The 19,793-nt window shown below is 59.7% G+C and overlaps 1 protein-coding gene across 1 annotated transcript; it reads right to left on the bottom strand.

Moving 5' to 3' along the window:
• Window positions 1-10,900: 10,900 nt before the first annotated feature.
• On the bottom strand, window positions 10,901-19,195 carry OTX1 (orthodenticle homeobox 1). The gene is made up of 4 exons (XM_077315407.1): window positions 19,086-19,195; window positions 18,252-18,546; window positions 16,651-16,802; window positions 10,901-12,425 (listed from the first exon to the last, which is right to left on the bottom strand). The coding sequence occupies exons 2-4, from the start codon at window positions 18,346-18,348 to the stop codon at window positions 11,586-11,588; spliced, it is 1,089 nt and encodes a 362-aa protein (XP_077171522.1). The 5' UTR covers window positions 18,349-18,546; window positions 19,086-19,195; the 3' UTR covers window positions 10,901-11,585.
• Window positions 19,196-19,793: the final 598 nt, after the last annotated feature.

Below are 19,793 nucleotides of genomic sequence, written 5' to 3'. Positions count from 1 at the left end.
GGGTATGTTTTTAATTATTGTTTGAATAAAATCAGGGCATTTTATAATTCTACATTTGATAAACATATCAAACAGTGGAAGTAGAAAATGCCATCAAATGTCAACCAAATCATGGTGACCTTATAACTCCAGATGTCCATGGACTAAATTCCCATGAGCTGGCAGGGGCTCATGGGAATTGTAGTCCATGGACATCTGGAGGGCCGCAGTTTGACTACCCCTGCCTATGGGGTCTTCAAGTGGTAGATTGCCATGGCCTGTCTCTGCGTGGAGACCCTGGTCTTCCTTGGTGATCTCCCGCCCAAGTTCCAACCAGAGCTGACCCTGCTTAGCTTCTGAAACCTGATGAAGGTGATCTTCCGAGTTGGATCCAAAGGCCGTCTTTCTCTGGCAGAAGACCCATCCAGCGGGGGAAAGGGGAGAAACTTCCCTACCCTCTGCAGGCCATCCAGAAGAGCTCTACGCTCCGCCACCTCCCACTGGCTACTGATCCCTGGCCCCAAAGAGGCACGTGGGGCCTCAACAAGGGCCAGGGCCTTCTCGGTCCTGGCCCCCACCTGGTGGAATGTGCTCCCCGAAGAGATCAGGGCCCTGCCGGAACTTCCACAATTCTGCAGGGCCTGCAAAACGGAGCTCTTCCACCAGGCATTTGGAGGGGCCGACTGAGCCATAACATCTACAGGTTATCTACATTTATATAATCTGCAAGGTTTAAGAAGTAGATATGTATTAGAAATCAAAGATGTCTTGAACCAAAAATATATCCGATTCTACTCTTGGCTACAATCTGGATTATCAATCTGAACAACAGAGAATAGTTTCTACCTTTAAGGCATTTTTCTTCAGATTTCAGTAGAAAGGATGTATTTATTTATCGTATCGCTTGGAGCGTGACCAGGACATCTGTCCAGCAGTCGGAGGTCGTTTTGTCATTGCCTGCCTTTGCACCGTGACCCCAAGTGTTCTTTGGAGGAATGCCATCTACATCCTTGGAGGCCTCCCATCCAAATATTAGCCAGGGTCACCATAGCTTAGCTTTCAAGATCTGACAGGACCAGGGCTATCCAGGTCAGAGTGACAGAAAAGAAACAAACTTCAGAGGAACCAAAGAAACAGAGACTAGTCATCTGGCCAGGATTCCTCTGCCACAAGGGCTGGCCCAATCACAGGTCGCAGAGCCAACCACAAAATGCCAGAGAATGAGGCTAAACATATGCCTACTAGCCAACATTTCAGGCAAAAGCTCTGTTAGCAGAATGTTTTTAATATGCCCAGCCAATGAGATCTCCAGCGTCCAGTCAGAAGCCCTGCTGAACAACCCCCCCCACCCCACTGAATCAACAGGGTTTCCCCAAAAATACTTGGGGGTACAACCCTGGCAGACCTGAGCTCTGTATCTCGAAAAGCATTATGAAACATGGAAAATAACTGCTCTTCTTTGCAGGGATCGTAGTGGGCTCTGCAAGAAATCCACCAAGCAGTCTGTGCCGCTGTTTTGGACTTCGTAACATCTTCCCTGGGGAAGGCACTGGCAAACCACCCTGTATTGAGTCTGCCATGAAAACACTAGAGGGCATCACCCCAAGGGTCAGACATGACCGGGTGCTTGCACAGGGGATACCTTTACCTTTAACATCTTCCCTAAAATACCTGCTCCGATGGACGCTTGCGCTAGGACAGCCACCAACTCTTTCTGCCTCCACCTGACTTTGTCCAACCGCACCTTTATTCAGGGGCACAATAAGCATTTGTGCTCTCTCCATCTCTCCAGAGTTTCTGGACAAAGCAACACTGACCGATTTGAGGACAAATTCTGCTGTTCTGCTTGAGGGCCAAACCTGCCTCCGGAAATGCCAGTAGAGAGTGGCAGGAGCCAACAGGCATTTGTCTCCCAAAGGAATTAGTCAAATGTAGCGTAACCCACCCACCCACCCCAACATTGACAAGGGATGGCTTTATCCAGACTCTTTACTTTTTTGCACAGATGAGTAGGGACTATGTGGTGTAATTTCTATGGATAAACAGACTCATTTTGACAGGAGGCAGTGGGGGAAAGCCTAGGGTGCCCATCCTATGTGGAGAGATGTCCTTGAACTCAATGGGCTTCCAAGGGTGTAACTCTGGCTTTTTCAACCAGAGGTTCTTGATGGCCCTGGAAGGGGTTCCCAAAAAGTTGGAGATTGGCTATCCCTGGGTTGGAAATATTCCTGGAGGTTTGGAGGTGGGACTTCAAAATGGTACAATGCCTCAGAGTCCGGCCTCCAAAGTCGTTATTTTTGCCTGCTGAGCTGATCATTATAATCTAGAGATGAACAGCGATCTAGAAATGATGGGAGAGGCTCGCAGACTGCAGTTGGGGTGGAGTGGTGCAGGTTTGTCCCTCCTGGGCTATGGGCTTTGGCCAGCCCTTACTAGCAACTGTTTGAAATTTGGGCTACAGACAGACAGGCCAGCATGGATCCTGCAAGTCTGGAAAGTGTAGGAAGATCTAAATAAAGAATATTTACCACCTGAAACTGTCAATGGTGAACAAGTAAATGGCTGGAGAGACATGGGAACTGAAGTGACTTTTCTCAAGCTTGGCCTGGTAAATAAAAAACATTATTTGCCAGGGAAGTCCTACCAAATCAAAGGCATAAGCATCCCAGGATTTCAAGTGAAGTTAGCTTTACAGGAAAGTAGACAACAAAATTAGAATCCAGTGGGATCTTTAAGACCAACAGATTTATTCAAGGTGAGAGCTTTCAAATGCATGCACTCTTCCTCAGACTAATGAACAACCATCATGACAGAGGAAATATAAGGCAAAAGCTAATTATGGTAAATGTGTAAACTGTGTCACAACATCCAAATTCAGCCATATGATAATTCTTTGCTAAACCAGCCAATGCCATGTTATGATGCCAGTGAGACTTTGGGGGGAACTGGGTGATCCACTTTTATTAGGCAACAGTGGCCAGCAGTTGGCCTCAGGCTTCAGGAGCCAAGCAACAGACTGTGCTAGCCGAGGGGTGTCTGTGCACCCCTTTTGAAGGGGTGCATGTGAGGGGAGAGAGCTTTCCCTTCAGCTTAACTGCCTGGAGATGAGATGGACTTCCAGGGGATCCTCAGATCCCACCTGGAGGTTGGCATTCCTAAACCTGAGTGGGATACAATGCTATAGAGTCACTGCTCCAAAATAGCCCTTTTTGCCTGGGGAGCTGATCTTTATAGTCTGGAGATGAGCAGCAATTCCAGGAGATCTCTGGGCCTCACCTAGAGGTTGGCTGCTCCTTGAGGTTTGGAAGTGGGGGCTCAAAAGTGGGTAATGCCCCCACAGCCACCTAGCACCCCCTGACCTACTTCAGGTCAAGAAAACATTGCAGAGAGGAGGTAAGATTGCCAGATGGCTGTAGGTGCATGTCCTGAAATTCCACACTTCCTAGGTGTGCACAAACCTGACCAGGGTCAAGACTGCTGTGCAGAAAAAGACCTCCCCTTAGGGTTGGCAGCTTCCAAGTCACTAAGCCCACACCAAACCGTGAGCCTGCTGCATTTCAGAATGCAGAATGGGTTTGTTCCCATTTGCATTTCTAGCATTATCTCAAAAGCTAAATTCTGTGTAGATCTCCCCCCAATTTGGTTAATTTATCAAAAAATTTGTTAAAGATATGCTACATAATTTTGAATTTAGGGATAAAATTGCCATATAAATATTTGACCAAAAGAGAAACAGGTTTTCAACAAAACCAATTCAAATCAAGGTCAGATAAACCTTCCCAAACCTTTTAATAAGGGATCCAAGCTCTCACTAACATACAGCATTACTTTTATTATTATTATTTAATCCATTAGAAAATGATCACATTTTGACTTTTGGAAACAGCAACTGTGAAGGCTGCAGTCCTGGAAACCCTCTCCCACTCGTTGTAGTAGGGCTGAAATGGTTTTAAAAATCAGTAGTAGCTCACGGCAGGATGCCACTGGCAACTCTGGAAGAGGCGAGGCAAGTCCAAGGAAACAGGCGGGCTCAGGGTGTGATCTGACATGGAAACACCCAAAACAAACCTTCACTACTAGTAAGTGGCAAAAAGGTGCTGATCAGAGGGCCGCCAAGTGGCGCAGACTCCTCCTTGGCATTTCTGGCATCCAGCTGGAGGATCTGGAGCCCAGGTGAGGGGCACCTGGAGCTCTCCTGCCGCTAGCACCCCTCTCCAGCCGTCCAAGATTCATTCCCTGGGAGAGCATGGCTGCCCCGGAAGGCGGAGCCTGCGCCCAAGCTCCGCCCTCCCCAGGCTCCACCCCCCACCCCCCCACGGCTGGCCAGGGTTGGCGCCAGAAGTCACCTGCTTGACCTGGGATGGGAGCATCAGGCCGAGGAAAGGCCGGTAGTCCGCCTCGTAGCCCACAGGTGCTCCCGGCCGCCCAGAAGAGCCTCCGGGTGCCAACCTCCCGCCCTCCGTGCTGGTCAGTCCCGTTCTGCAGAGAGAGCCAGCCCCCCCCCCCGTCTCTACCGCCCGTGGGAACGTGGGACGAAACCGTCGAGAACGGAGCCCAAAAAAGACAGGGGGGGGGGCGTCGCAGTAGAAGGATCGAACCCCTTCTGGCCCCGCGGGAAGTTTCGTGCCTCTTTGTGGGATCCACGTTGCTTCTTTTATCAATTTAGAATTGAATCCTCTTTATACCAGGTGGGGGTTTGCAGGCTGGCTACTGGAGGACGTCGGGTTGGAGGGCAGGGCCGTCAGTGGGGCACAAGGTCATGGAGTCCACCCCCCAAAGCCCCCATTTCTACGGGGAAATGATCTCCCTTCAGCTGTAATTCCGGGGGGATCCCCAGGACCCACCTGGAGGCTGGCAACCCGAAGAGAAGGCCACTGTGGGCTAACTTTGTAAACGTTTTGACGTTCAACAACTGCTGCTGTGTGCTTTGGGGGGTTTGTTGGGGGGGTTGCTTTCACGAAGAGACTTGAGTCTCATTGGCTGAAGGAACATTTGGGGAAAAGGCCTCGCACCTCCACGAGCCTTCTTTGCAGAGCGCCCCCAGTCGGAGGAGGGGCGAGCGGAGCCCCGCGGTTCCGGAGGCCAAGCGCCCCCTGGCGGCCGCCCCCTAGGCGCGCAGGGCCCGAGCAGCTCCCGCGGCGCGTCCGGCCGCTCTCCTCGCCCGCGGGCGCCCCCCCCAAGGCCGCCCTTCGCCCTCCCCTCCGCGCCGAGGAGACCTTTGGGGGGAGGAAGCCCCCCGACGCCCCCTCCCTCCTGCTCTTGTTGCCCTGCCCGGGGGCGCGGGGGGCGCCGCGTGGGCTGCGGGAGGGAGGGGGCGCGGCTGGCCTGCTCCCGGGCTCGGGGGTCTCTCCAGCGCAGCGACCCTGCCCCCTCGAGGCCGGCCGGTTCCGGGGGGGGGGGGCGGGAAGGGCCGCAGAGCCGCCGCCTTCTGGGCTCCAGCATCGGCGGCTCAGTGGTCGCTGGGGGCGGGGGGGGATCCCCGCCGGCCCCAGCCCCGTGGAGGCTTCCTCCTCCTCCTCCTCCTCCTCCTCGGGGCGTCCTCCGCCGGCCCGCCCTGCCCTACCGCACAGGCGGCCTTTCTCGGCGCCCGCCCGCCCGCGGGTCCGCCCGAGCGCTGGAGGCCAGGAAACCGGGCGGGTCTTTCGGGTTTCCGCGGAGGCGCCCGGTGGAATTTGTTCTTGCCGCCGATTTGCTGCCGGAGAAGTCCCGTCGGGACCGGGATGCTCCAAAAAGTACAAAAGAAGCTCCGGAAATTTGAGCACGGAAGGAAATACCCCCTAATACGAATTTCGGGCAGGGAAGGAAATGCCCCCAATAAAACGAAGCTCCGGAAATTCGGGCAGTGAAGGAAATGCCCTCTAGTACAACTTAAGCTTAAGGGAACGAAATGCCCCCCAAATACAAACGAAGCTCCAGAAATTTGGACAGGGAAGGAAATTCAAACGAAGCTCCAGAAATTTGGACAGGGAAGGAAATTCAAACGAAGCTCCAGAAATTTGGACAGGGAAGGAAATTCAAACGAAGCTCCAGAAATTTGGACAGGGAACCCAATGCAAAAGTCGCTCCAGAAATTTGGACAGGGAAGGAAATACAAATGAAGCTCCAGAAATTTGGACAGGGAAGGAAATGCTCCCCGATGCAAACGTAGCTCTAGAAATTTGGACAGGGAACCCAATGCAAACGAAGCTCCAGAAATTTGGACAGGGAAGGAAATACAAACGAAGCTCCAGAAATTTGGACAGGGAAGGAAATACAAACGAAGCTCCAGAAATTTGGACAGGGAAGGAAATTCAAACGAAGCTCCAGAAATTTGGACAGGGAAGCCAATGCAAAAGTCGCTCCAGAAATTTGGACAGGGAACCCAATGCAAACGAAGCTCCAGAAATTTGGACAGGGAAGGAAATACAAATGAAGCTCCAGAAATTTGGACAGGGAAGGAAATGACCCCCAGTACAAACGAAGCTGCAGAAATTCGGGCAGGAAATGCACCCCAATAGCTACCCTGCAGTTACTGAATGCCGCCCTCGGTTTTGCGTGGGTATTTTTTCCTGTGGGGTTTTTAAATGTATGTAAACCACCAGGAGCCGGCTGGGCCGGGAGTGGCGGTCAATAAATTAAGCAAGCAAATAAATAACCATGAAGCTCCATAGATTTGGACGGGGAAGGAAGTGCCCGTTCCGGGGGCCGCGAGGGGGGGGGGAGGCGCTCTGGACCCTCGTCCCTTTGGGCGGCTGCCCTTTCCGTCGCCCCGGCGAGGGCTCGCGCGTGCTGGGAACGGGACCGGCGGGGGGGGGGCGCAGGGCGCAACTGGGCTGGTCCAAAGGCCTGGCGCGCCTCCGGGCTAAGCAGGCGTGGTCCCCGGGCCCCGCTGAGATTTGGGGGGAAGGGGGGGGGGCTTCTCGTCCTGCTCCCTGCGGAGGAGGCAGCGAAAGACGCTTCACTGAAACGAATACGCATTATGAACTGAAGAGCAACTCTTTATAATCTCCTATTTCAATTGTCTGAATGGTGTGTGTGTGTGTATACACACAAAGAGAGAGTGTGTGTGTGTCATTCGCAACATGGGCAACTATGTGGACCCTTACCTCTCCAGACCAGAGCCACGAACAGGCAGGGCCGATCGTCCGCCACGCCTCAGAAATTCCCCAGTTTTGCAGACAAGTTTGAAATTTTAGAAACATTTTTTTGGGGGGGGGGGAAGCCGCACACGAGTCCCGAATAATAGTGGCAGCCCCGATCCCTTTAAGAAAGGAGAGACCTCCGCGGCCGTTGCTAAGCAACCGCAAATGTATAAGTTGCTTTTTAGTTGTTTTCAAAGTGGCTCTTAAGTCCTCGCGCTTCTCCTGCCACTTTCGAGGGGTCCTTACTCCCCCCCCCTCCGTCTTTACTCCTTCGTAGCACCCAATTGATCTGGACCGTCCGAAGGGAGTCGAGGGAAGAGACCTGCCCGCCAGCCCCTTTCCTGCGCTTGGCGTCGAAGTCATTTCGAATCTCACTGAAGCAGGCCCGGGGGGGGGGGAGGCGAGGGCGAGGGGGCTCCTGAGCCGTCGACGCCTGGGGGGAAGGATGGGGCGGGGGGGTTCCACTCAGCCCCCCCCCCCCCAATCTGGCGCAGCCATGGGCCTTCGGGAATATCCGTGTACCTTACAAGTGGCTAGTAAACCCTGCGGAGAGCTCTCCGTTGCAACGCTAAACGAATTGGGGGCCGGTGCGCGTGAGCCGCTCCGCAGGGCTGGCCTTGGCAAAGCGGAGTCGCGCCGGAGTCCTTTTGCAGCTGGATTCGGGCAATATCTGGCCCGCCGCCGTCTGCCCGGGCCTCTGGGCGGCGGCGAGAGCCGAGTTCCCTTGGCCTTTGAAGCTGGACCCCCCTCCCCGTGCCCCCCCCCCACTGAACTGGAAGGGCGGCGCCGGCCGGCCTCCTGTGGCCCCGGGGGGGGGGCGGGCCAGTCGTGGCAGGGCCTCCCCACCTCCCGGGGGCGTCCGGGCCCAGCATCTGCTCGGGGGTCTCAGGCCCGAAGTGGGGGGAGGCCAGCGGGGCTATTCGCCTTCGGGGGGCTTCTGGGTCACGAGGGTTCCTTGTCGCCCTTGTCCTCGTTGCGCCGCGGTCATCCGGACTTGCTCAGGCTCCCCGGGCCCAAAGACGACGGGCGAGGCTCGACCCGGCAGGGCCTGCTGAGCGGTGGCCCCGGTGCGGCCTGGAGGGCCCTCAAGTCCGACGGCGACGCCCCGTCCAGCGGGCACTCCTCATCCACAAAGGGGAGAAGTTCTCGCGGAGGCCGACTCCGCGGCCCCTGCGACAAGGGGGCGCCTTTTAGGCGGAATTCCTCGGGCCTCCTCTTTCAGGGCGCATCGCCAGTCTCGGGGAGGGGCGCGAGAGAAACCGGAGCCATGCCGGAGTCTCCCCCTCGAATCCTCCCCCAGCCCCTGGATCCCTCCTGGGATGCCGCGCAGCTTTTCCGAAGGGAACGGGAACCGAGTCTCTCCTCTTCGGGGCGCCTGACACGCGAGGAAGCCGGGCCCAGGCCGCAGCCAGCCGGTCAAGTCGCAGCTCTGCAGAGGCCGGAGCCGAAACCCAGCCCCCCCCCCCCTCGCCGCCTCTGGCGCCTCCGCCCGCCGGGCCCTGCAAGGTGGCCAGATTTCCACAATGGTCAAGCGGGACACCATAGTATTGTAATATATATATTTTTACTTGCAACGTAAGTACAATTTGCCAGGTGCCCCCAGATGTCCCCCCAAAAGTGGCCCAATATGGTCACCTTATGGCCCCCGCCCCCCCTCCCCGCAAGCGTCGGGCTTTGGCTCTGGTTGGCCGCCCGGCAGGGAACACCCTGCCCAGCCGCTGGGAAGGCGCAAAGGCGATGCGCAGCCAAATGCGCATCCGAAGGGGGAAGAAGGGAAGTTGGAACGCGACAGGGAACTGGGGGGGGGGGGGGCTCCGTCCGGACCGAGAAGGCTGGGGAGCGCGGACGTCGGAGACTGTGCCAGATGAGCCCCCTTCTCCCCACTGACCCTCGCTGGGAGGGGAGGGGGGAGGCCCGACGGCAGCTGGGGGGGGGGGCAGTCGTCGAGGCCCAGTGAGGGAAGGGAAGGCCCTGCCTGGCCGGCCACGGCCGGCTTTCCGCGACGAGGACTCTAGATTGGGTTTCCTTCCGCATTTCTGTGCCGGATTTCGATCCCGTCTTTCTCCTAAGGATGCGGGGGAGGCGCCCGCCGCTGTTCTCTCCTGCCCCACTTTGCCCTCACCACCGCCCTGTGCGGGAGGCTAGACTGGCATTGGCCCAAGGCCACGCAGCAAGCTTCCACAACAGAGCAAGGACTCGAACCCAGCTCTAGTCTGACATTTCACCACCTCCCCGCGCTTCCTCGGGCGCCCTTTCCCGGGTCTGTTTGGTGGAAGCCATGCGCGGCCGGGCGGGGTAGGCTCCAGTAGGGGGTTGGGGTGCCAGATCCTGGTTGAGAAACTCCTGGAGATGTTGGGGGGGGGCAGAGTCTGGGGAGGACAAGGACCTCAGGGGGGCTCCAGAGCCACAGTCTGGAGATGAGCAAAGGTCCTGCGGAAAGGGAAGTCGAGCGCTTTGTTTTCGTAAGAATCCAGGTTGTGACGGTCTGTCCGGGGGCAGCCGTCGAGCAGCCTCCGCGCTGGGCTCCTGGGGCTCGCGTGGCGCCCTCAGCGTCCGCCCTTCCTTCCTGCGCCAGGATCTTGGTCGGCCTGGGCGCTCGGGGGGAGAGAAGGTGCCCGGCGGCGCGGCTCGACTTCCCCAGTGGCGCCCGCATTCTCACGACCTTCGGCGGCCGCGCAGCGCCTCCAGGGCCCGGCTGGACCCTCGGCGGCCTTGCGGCTCTCGGTCGCCCGCGGGGCAGGAGGCGAGGGCCATCAGCGTCCCGGGCGGGATCCGGCATCCTCCGGGAGGGGAGGCGGCGTGGCTCCAGGACGGGATCCGTGAAGGGAAGCCCCCGGAGCCGCAGGATCCCGCCGGCTGGCGAGGGCCCTTCCGGCTGCCACACGCGTCTCGCTCCCATTAATCGAAACCTCCAACTTCCAGGCGGCCGTGAAAACCGTGTTTGCCGCGATGCCCTCGGTGGTCTCCGGGCGCGCGCCCGCGTGAATTGGGGGGGGGGGCAGGGGGAGGGGAGGCCAACCGGATTGGAGAACGGGCGGAGGGCCGTCTGGGTGCGAGCCGCCGGCGAGATTAATAGTCCCCTATTAAAGAGGGCCATTATTTAGCAGCGATTAATACGTTAATGGAGCGGAGCACGAAGGCGGGCGGACTCTGAGCGGCGCGGCCGTCGAGGGGAGCTGCAAGGAGCGCGCGGGCCCCGGTTAGATTTCTTGGGGGGGGGGCATCGCCCCCCTGGCTACGATTCCAGCTTTATTGGCGCCAGAAGAGACCCGCATCCTTTCTGTCACCACTTTTGCTCTGCTTATGTTTAACCCCCCCCCTTCACCTGGGGCCTGCTTGGCGGCGCGTGCTTCTTTACGCACCGCCAGGAGTGGGACTCTAGTTTCGGCGCGGGATCCATGGAGACGGCCCGCTGAAGGGCCTGGGAACTGCAGGCCGGGAGCCTTTGAGCCGTTGCTGGGGCAGGGGTGCCGCCCGTCGGGGGCGAACTCCTGCGCGGGGACCAGAGATGCCCTCGCGCCACTTGCGGCTCCCCCCCCAAGCCGCCGGCAGACGGGAGGGGAAGCCCATCCCCTGCCTCCCTCCCCAAAAAACGGGACGGACACCAGGGCGTTGGCTTCCTTGGACTTTTATTGTGGACAAGATATGCAGATGGGGAGGGGGAGTAACAGGGGACTGGCAGCTCAGGGGGTCCAGAATCAACTTTACAATGTTAGAATCTCCTCCCCCGCCAGCCCACCCCCCCCCAGACATAAGGATGTTCTTGCAAGCTGGACCCCCCCTTCCCATCCTCCCTTCCCGCCTTCGACCCCCTCTCCCTCCGGCTGCCCGCCTTATCCCGCGCCAGAGCTGGCCGCCTCCGGCTCCCCCCCACCCCTCACCATGCGGGCCAGGGGAGAATGGGGCAGGGGCTGGTTGGATGCAGCCTCCCGCACCATGGGATCGAGCCCAGAGTTCCCCTTCACCTCCACGGAGCAACTACAAGTTAAAAATGGGGCTGGAAGGAGACGCTATATACACGGTTGCAGCCGCCCTGCTCTCCAGAGAAGTCCGCCATAAGGTCCCATCGAGATTACTTGGGGGGGGGGCTGGAGGGCCAGACCGCCCCACAACGGGAAGAGGCAGGGCTATACACAACACAAAGGCAGGCAGGCAGGCCCCCCTTTGGAGCTGGGGGGGGAGAAGATCCAGGGGCTGGGGGGGGGAGCTGTCCGCCGTCGTCCAAGTCCTCTTCGCCGTGGTGCCGGCCTTGCTTCCCCGTGGAGCAAAGAGGACCCGAGTGGAGCAGCACAGAAAAGCCCCCACCAAATAAATAAGCGGAGAGCAGAGCAGCAGCAGCAGCAGGAGCGCCGGCGTCTGCGGGCCCGATCCAGCAGCCCTTCACCACGCGCAGGGGGGTCCCGGCTGCCCCCCAGAGGGAGAGGGGTGGGCGCGGCGCCCCAGAGCTTGGCCGGCGGGCCCAGATCTTGGAAGGGGGGGTCGCCCTCACAGCACCTGGAAGCGCCAGGAGGCCTGGTCCTTGTAGTCCAGGCAGTCCGCCGAGTTGAAGTTGAGCTTCCAGGGGGCGGCGGCAGCGGCGGCGGGAGGCTCCTTGTAGTCCAGGCAGTCGGCGGCGGCGGCGTTGAAGGGCAGGCCAGCGGCGGCGTAGGCGGGCTGCGGGGCGTGGTGGGGGTGGTGGTGGTGGTGGGGATGGTGGTGGTGTCCGGCGGGCTGGCTGAGCGGGTGCGGGGCGTGCGGGTGGGTGCCGGCCATGGAGGAGGCCGCCATGGGGCTGAGCTGGTGGGCGTGCGGGTGGGAGTGCATGGGCAGGTAGGAGCCGCAGTCCACGCCGCCGAAGTAGGGCGAGGAGGGCGGCGGGGGCGCCGGGTAGCCCTGCCCGTAGCCGCTGCCCTGCCCGTACGCCATGGAGTACGAGGCCGTCGAGGCCGACCGCTGCATGCACGAGGCGCCCGCGGGTGCTAGGGGCTCCGGCCCCGCGCCCGGGGAGATGGAGGCCGGGCTCCAGATGGACGAGGCGGCCACGGCGGCGGGGGCCCCGCTCAGCCCGGCCGAAGAGCCCTGCGTGGCCGCCCCCGAGCCCCCGCCGCCCAGCGACCCTCCGATGGGCGCCGCAGCCGAGGCGTTGGACGAGGAGGAGGAGGAGGACGAGGAGGAGGAGGACGAGGCCGAGCTGGAGACGGCGGGCGGCGTGAACTGGCCGCTGCTCTCCGAGCCGGAGCTCTCCCGCGCCGGGGACGCCTTCTTCTTCGCCGGCCGGCTCTTGGCGCCGCTGCCGCTCTGCTGCTGCTGCTGCCGGCACTTGGCACGCCGGTTCTTGAACCACACCTGCGGCACAGGGGAACAAGCAGCGCAGTCAGGCCCACCGAAGACCCCCACAGACCCCTCCAGACCCCCAAGCAGGCCCCTCCTCCCCATTATAGGATGGAAGGAGAAGGGGGCAGAGGTCCCAGGGAGGGGGGCTCGGCCTCCCCTCTCCCCTGCCCCACAGCTCAAAGGGCCTTGGAGGGGGGGAAGACAGCCCACCAGCTCCTTTCAAACTGGGGCCCAGGAAACCCCAGTGGCTCCCCAGATCCTGGACATGCCCCACTGACCTCTGGGGGGGGGGCTCCACTTTGCTCTGGCCTTCCCAAGAATAATCCCTGTTGGTCTCCTTTCCCCTCTGGCAGGGAATCTGCCCCCTGGGCCCGAGGCCTGGTTCTCTCTGGCTCCTCAGCAGCCAGCCAGAGGTTGGACTAGATGGCCTCTGTGGTCCTCCCTACTCTATACAGCGCTGTACAAGGAACTCCTCCCCTCTAGCTCATTCCTTTCCTGGAGCTGCTAAGAAGCAACCGGGGATTTTTAAGGATGCCTTTTCTTCTCTTTTTTTGTGGAAAATAACAACATTGGGGAGATTTCAACTTTTGTAGATGTAAGTAATTCCCCCCGAATGGGCCTTTATGGGATGAAGCAGCACCACAAGTGCCTGAACGGATTCCAGGGCGCAGAGGAGAGGGCAGACGGGAGGCACCAAGGGAGCCGCAAAACAAGATCGGCAACAGAAGTTCTTGCCTTACTCGGAGGCTTCCTTGAGACCTCTCTTCCTTCAGATGCTTACTGGGGACTCTTTCAGATTGGGGGGGAGGAGGGTGTCAAGTCAGGAAAAATTAGTTCTATTTAATTATTTATAAATAAGTGACTTTATCCTAAAGACTCACACTCACACACATATTTTTCATACATAAGTAATAAAAACAGTCATTTTCTCAACTTGAAAGATTTTTTCCTAATCTGAAAGAGTTTCCAGTCTCTCTCGGAGAACTCCCCAAATGTTGCTAATTCCCCTCTGGGCTAACCTAGAGAAGCTGGGCAGTTTCTGCTGCTGCTCAGGCGGAGTTCCCCTCTCCCTCCGGCCCCCTCAGCCAGGACAGCCCCCCCCTCCATTGCATCCAGAACTCTGTTAGCTGAGCCCCCCACGCCAGCCAGCTCCTCTCGCCTTCCCTGCCCGGCTGTGCCACGCGCAAAAGGCCGGTCAAATGCCTTTCCCTACGGATGCCAAGAGTCCGGGCGATCTTTCTGCGCACTCCCCGGCAGCAACATCGGTGGGATCCTCTCTCCTGTGTACTTGGGCCACTCAGCTGCCACTTCCCTTTCTCCGCAGGCCACACACAACTATGAGGACGAAGCTGGGATTTGGGGCACCTTTAAGAGCAACGAAATTTAATTCTGGGCAGAAGCTTTCGTTTACATGCACGGAGCACACGCACACAAATACGCATCCGAAGAAATGTGCACGCACACGAAAGCTTCTGCCCAGAATTAAATTTTGTCGCTCTTAAAGGTGCCGCTGGACTTTGTTCTGCTGCATCAGACCAGTTTGGCTGCTATTCACCTGAATCTCATATTCCTTTCACTTCTTGCCAACCAGCGTGGTGTAGTGCTAAAGACTGACTTCTAATCTGGCGAGCTCCTCCTTGGGCTCGCCACAGCCCTGATAGTGCTGTTCTGACTGAGCCTTTGGGTAGCCTTTGTAAGCCTCTTGGAGACCCCTTTGGGCAGTGAAAAGCACCAAAAAGGAAAGGAGGGAAGAAGATCGGCTCACTTTTCCTAGTGGCCCTTGAGATTAAAAACTGCCTGGTAAAGATTTGGGGGAGACAAGCCCCATCCCCGGAAGAAACCAATCCAATCCTTTCATTTTTTTCGCTTTATAATCTTGGACAGCTTCCTTTGGGTCTCTGCCTCCGTATGCGAATTATGTAATTCCACCTTTGCTAAGTTATATAACTTCTCCAGATACCGAGTGGAGAGCTGTGCCAGAGCCATTGAAACGGACATCTCAAAAGCCCAGAAGAAATATTCAGAGCACAATGTTGCCGATCTTGTTTAGGACGCCTGCCTGGCCACTTCTTCCCAGGGAGTGCTGCTGCTGGTCCTGGGCACAGGTTCTTCTGATGGACCCTCCCTTTGGCCGGCTGCCTCACTCCTGCTCAGCTTGGAAGGGGCCCTCAAAGAGAGGGCCCCGATGGCCCACCAAGAGGAAGGGCTCTGCTCCCCAGGTCAAGGCGTGGCTGTGTTTGCCCAATGCCACCCAAGGGGGCTCTTCTCACCCTCTCCAAGGTTTTGCCTCTCTTCCCAGGACACCAGAAGCTGCTTTAGACTGGCAGCCCCACAGAAACTCTCAGCAGAGGGCTTTCCATGGAGATTCCAGGGATTGAACCTGGGACCTTCTGGGTGCCAAGCAGAGCCTCTACCACGGAGGCACAGCCCCTAGGCCAAGCATGTTGGGTTCCCCAAAGCTCCCCCCACCAACTCCTGCTGCACAGACAGATCCTGTGCAGACAGAACAGGCAAAGCCTCCTGGCCAAAACCGAGCGAGGGACGGGCCCCCGAAGTCTCTCCTTTCCCTGTGAGTTCGCCTGTCTACACCTGTCAAAATGGAGACGGTTCTCCTCCACTCCCTGACACGGAGTGTCTCCACTTTTCCTCTCTAGCAGTAGCTGCAGACGTGGCAAATTAGCAGTACTTTATAAAGCTCCTCTGGTTACACCACCAAGACACTGGGGGGGGGGGAGCAAAAGGGCTGGGGAGAGGGGGCAGAGACCTTCCCTTTATGCTTCTCTCAATGGCTGGAAATCTGAGCTAAAACTGCATTTCTTTGAAAATGGAGGCCTTCTACTAATTCCGGGTGAGACACAGACCCCTACTCACTCCCCCCTCCCAATTAACTTCCACAGCGGCAGCTTGCAAGAGTAGAGAGGTAAACATCTGTTGCCCATAGAGCACAGCTGAGGGCGGACAAAGTGGCACCTTCAAAACCAAGACAGTTTTCTTTCAGGTGTGAGCTTTTGGGTGCAGCCACCCTTCCTCAGATACAGCATAAGGAGGAGGAGGAGGGGGTGTGGGTGCACAGGGAAGCTCATGCCTTGAATTTAACTTGGCCGGTCTCACGGTGCCCCTGGACCAACACGGCTACCCACTCAAAGCTGATTTGAGATTCAAAACAAGAAACTCAGAATAAGTTGTGCCGAATTTGGGAGAGGGAGCCCAGAGAAACAACCTAAAGTCCTGACATATTTATCATATTTATATATGCCATATATATCATATTTCTGCCTGTATTTACTTGGGAGTAAACCCCATGGGTGTTGGTGTGACTGACTCCCCATTTAAAAGCGAGAGGGATCAGGATTCCAGGTCTCAAAAGGATAGCTTTGGGTCCTCCCAAAATCCCACAACAAAAGGGCAGCTCAGCATACACAACTTCTGTGTTACAGGAAATGGAAAGGTATTCGAGGTGTGCTACAAAACGATGGCATTTTGTGTCCACAGGAGGTGACAATTTGGACCAGCCAGAGAGAAAAGTCTAGCATCTCTGTGGCAAGCCTGTTACTGGTGAACTTTTTCCATTCAGAGTTTTCGACACTTTTACTTGAAAATAATAGAAACTTCCTTGCATGTAAAAGTGTGTTTCAGGGGCATCTCCTCCTGGGCTGGGAACTAAGTCCCAAAGTGCTGAAATGGTGATGAGGACTAAAGGCACATAACCCAGCGGGGAATGTTGCCGCACGGGTATAAATCCAAATAATTTAGGGGAAATAAATCCGAATTCAGGGGAAATAATTCCGGAGTAATCCTTTGTAGGCTCATACCGCACAGGAGTCGAGGGGAGCTGACCTTTTGATGGATTTCACCCATTCAGGATCGGTTACTCCCGATATCCTTTTTCAAAGGGTGGCTTGCTGCCCCAAGGGAAGGGTCCTCGGTCCCCAGTTCCGTGGCCAGAGAGATGAGTGAGGAAGTAGCTCTGACGGTGAGCCAATCCCAAAAACTCAGCCTCTTTCTGTGCATGCCGGATAATGCTCTTCCAAGTCCTTTTGCAGCTGCACTGTTGAACACGGCACAGGAAAACGTGCCTCTCTAGCTCACGGGTAACACATTGTCCAACATGTGCAGAATGAGGCTGAGCTTCAGCTCTCGGCCTCCGAGGTCCAGGCCCCTGCCCCCCCCCCCGACTCCTGGGTCCCGCTCGGCCCTCCCTCCCGCACCACGGCGGCCGCAAATCGCGCAGCAAGACCTGGACTCTGGACTCCGGCAGGTTGATCTTGAGCGCTACTTCCTCTCGCATGAAGATGTCCGGGTAGCGGGTCTTGGCGAAGAGTGCCTCCAGCACATCCAGCTGCGAGCGGGTGAAGGTGGTGCGTTCGCGCCGCTGCTTACGAGGGGTGGCTGCGGCCGCAGGAAGGAGAAAGAGGCATCAGGGGGGGGTTGGCGGCAGCGGGGATTTTGCTTGTCAAGGGGAGAACAGCGAGATCGGGATTCCTTTGGACACCCCAAACCAGGGGCAGTCAAACTGCGGCCCTCCAGATGCCCATGGACTACAATTCCAGTGACCGCTCATGGGAATTGTAGTCCATGGACATCTGGAGGGCCGCAGTTTGATTACCCCTGCCCCAAACAGATCGTTCACACCCGCCCTGCGAATCCCACCGGGAAAGCTGTAGGCAAAACTCCACGGGAGGCAGCCAGAGAATCGGCCCCAAATGCCTCTCTGGGCAACATCGAACTTGGGAGGAGTTTAGGGATCCAGCCCCCCCCCCCCAGCTCCCAGCAGCCAGGCAGGCAGAGCGCTTTGGAGAGAAGAGAGTCCTTTCCCTCTCGGCTTCAGACCCCTTATAGCCCTCCCTGGTTCTTTTGCTGGGCAGGAGGTCCCACCCTGGACCCCCCCCCCAGGTAACCCTGAAGCCTCCTCCCCCCCAGTGGCTTGAGAAGGGAGGCAGGAGGGACCGCCGGGGAAATAAGTTCCAGGTTCGGAGTGCGGCAGGCAGCCGTGGCTGAGTTCGGTGGGTCTTGGGACTACGCTCTGGGTCTGTTGCGATTGGGATATTTAAAAACAAACCCAGAAATGTTTAGATTCCACGGGACTAAAGAGCAGGACGGCCGGTCGGCTTAAGGGAGGCGAGAGGCCTCTGGGAAACACAGGAGGGCCTCTCCAGCAAGGCTGAGACAACTTGTAAAAAATGATCCTGGACTATCTGAATTCTCCCAGGGAAATCTGCGTTCCCCTCCTTACCTCTCTGCCCGAGGGGGGAAATCACTGGGCAGAAGCACAGCAGAAAGACACCAAACAAAGAATAGCGACAGGAGGCCCCAAAACAAGAGAGCGGCCGATGGATGGAAAACTGTCGGCATCAAGGCCGGGGGGGGGGGGGGGCAGCCTGGGCTCTGGAAACTTCTCCTGTTAGCAAAACGACGGGGGCCACCTCCTTCCGGGGAGAGGCAGAAAGGGCCGGAGAGAACCGCGGGGACTCCGATCCTTCACCCTCGGTGAGCTGTGTCGGCTGGCCGTTTCTACACCGGTCGCCATTTGTGCCTGGCGCAGAGAGGCCAGCCGCCGCGATCCACCCCCTCCTCGGGGAGGCAAACGTGGCTCTCGCCTGCCGAAGCTACGGGATGGGGGGCTCCTTCCCAAACCAGCCGGGACGACGGTCCGCAGCGATCGGCAGGCTTTACTCCTTCCCAGGGACAGCGCCTGCCCCCCCCGCCCCCCCGCCGAGAAGGGAAAAGCGCACGCAAAAAAGTTGCCAAAGTTGCCGCCGTGTTTCCGGGCCGCTCCCGCAGCCCCTTGCGCCGTCCCCCCCCTCCCCCCCCCGCGGCCCGGGCTTGGCGGCTGCTCACCGGCGTAGCCCACCGAGGGGTGCAGGAGATCCATGGCGGGCCCGGCCAGGCCCAGCCCGTTCATGCCGTAGGGGGGCTGTTTGAGGTAAGACATCATGCTCGAGGCTGGACGGGGCGCCGCGCCTGAGCCGAAGCGTCCGAGGCGAAGGCGAAACACAACCCGCGGCGGCGGCGGCCTCCCGACGGTCGCTCTTCCTTGCCACAGATCCACAACCAGGGCCGGCGGCGTCCACGGCAGTGGCGGGCACTCCGAGGGGGCGGGCGGGCAGGCGGGCGGGCGACTCCGGCGCGGGCACTGCAAGAGAGGCCGCCCGTCAGCAGCGGGCCCGGAGACCGGCGAGCCCCCGGCAAGGAGCCTCCGCCCAGCAGGCGGCCGAGGTGGCGGGCCGGACGGGGGGGGGAGGGAGAAGGGCGCGTCTGCGGAGCGGGGCCAAGGAGGAGGAGGAGGAGGAGCCCCGCCGCTCCCAAGGAGGCGCCGCCGAGCCCGCCGGGCCCTGAGCTCCAGGCTGACGCGCCCCGGCCCTTCCTCGGGGGCTCCGCTCCGCTCCGGGCCCGCCCGCGACGGGGACTGCGGAGGGACCTGTTGCGCCCGGACGGAAGCCCCGCGCAGGGCAGGCAGGCAGGCGGGCAGGCAGGCGGGACCCCCAGGGCCGCTCCCGCGCAGGGCCGTCGGGGCGCAGGCGAGCGGGCGTCTCTGGGCCGGGGGGCGGGCGGGGGGGGGGCGCCGAGCGTGCTGCCCTCTCCTGCGCGGCCGGGACGGGAGGGGACGGGCCGTGCCGGGGGGCGTCGGAGGCAGGCGGGCGGGCGGGGGGGGGGGGGCGCTGCGGGGCTTACCTGGCGTCGTCGGCGTCCCCCGGCGTGCGGCGCCGGCTCTTCGGCGGCCGGGCACAAGTGCGGGCTGGCTGCCCGGGCAGGGCTCCCCTTGCTCCCGAGCCCTGCTAAAAGTGGGAGCGCCCAGGGCCGCGCGTCACCCGCGCCCGCGCCCAATCCCGGCCCGCGCCGACGCTGAGTGACGGCCCGACGGACCAGCCCTGCCCCTCGCCCGCCGCCCGCCCGCCCCGCCCCCGCCGCCCCGCCACGCCCCCTGCCTCAGTTTCCCCCCCGGCCCGAGCCCCGAAGCCAGCGAGGCGCAGCGCCCCGGCCCCCCCCGGAGGCCCCCAAAACCAGGCGCCCCCCCGCTCCCGCCGCCCCCGCAGAAGTTGGAGGGGGAGGGGGTCGGCCCATCAGGCCGCCGTTGGGGAGCTCCGCGGGCGCCGGGGCCAGCCTAAGGGCGGGGGGGGGGGGGGCGATGGGGCCCAGAGGAGGGCGGAGGGGGGGGGGCGCCTGCGGCGGCTCTGGCAGCCCTGGGAAGCCGGCCTGGAAGCGACCTGATGGGCCGAGGGAGCCCCTCCGCCGCTCCCCTCTCCGTCGGGGGAGTCCCCTCGAAGCGGAAAGGGCCGCGATGGAGGGTGGGGGTGGGGGGCTGCGGGCGCAGGTGGGCTGGGGCTGGGGAGGCGGGGGGGGGGGCGGGGGACTGGCTTGGCTCCGCGCTCCTCCGTGGCG

Source organism: Paroedura picta, chromosome 1 (assembly GCF_049243985.1).
Source record: "Paroedura picta isolate Pp20150507F chromosome 1, Ppicta_v3.0, whole genome shotgun sequence".
Lineage (NCBI taxonomy): Eukaryota > Metazoa > Chordata > Lepidosauria > Squamata > Gekkonidae > Paroedura > Paroedura picta.
The sequence above is the reverse complement of the archived record's forward strand: the minus strand, read 5'-3'. Positions and strand labels throughout refer to the sequence as shown.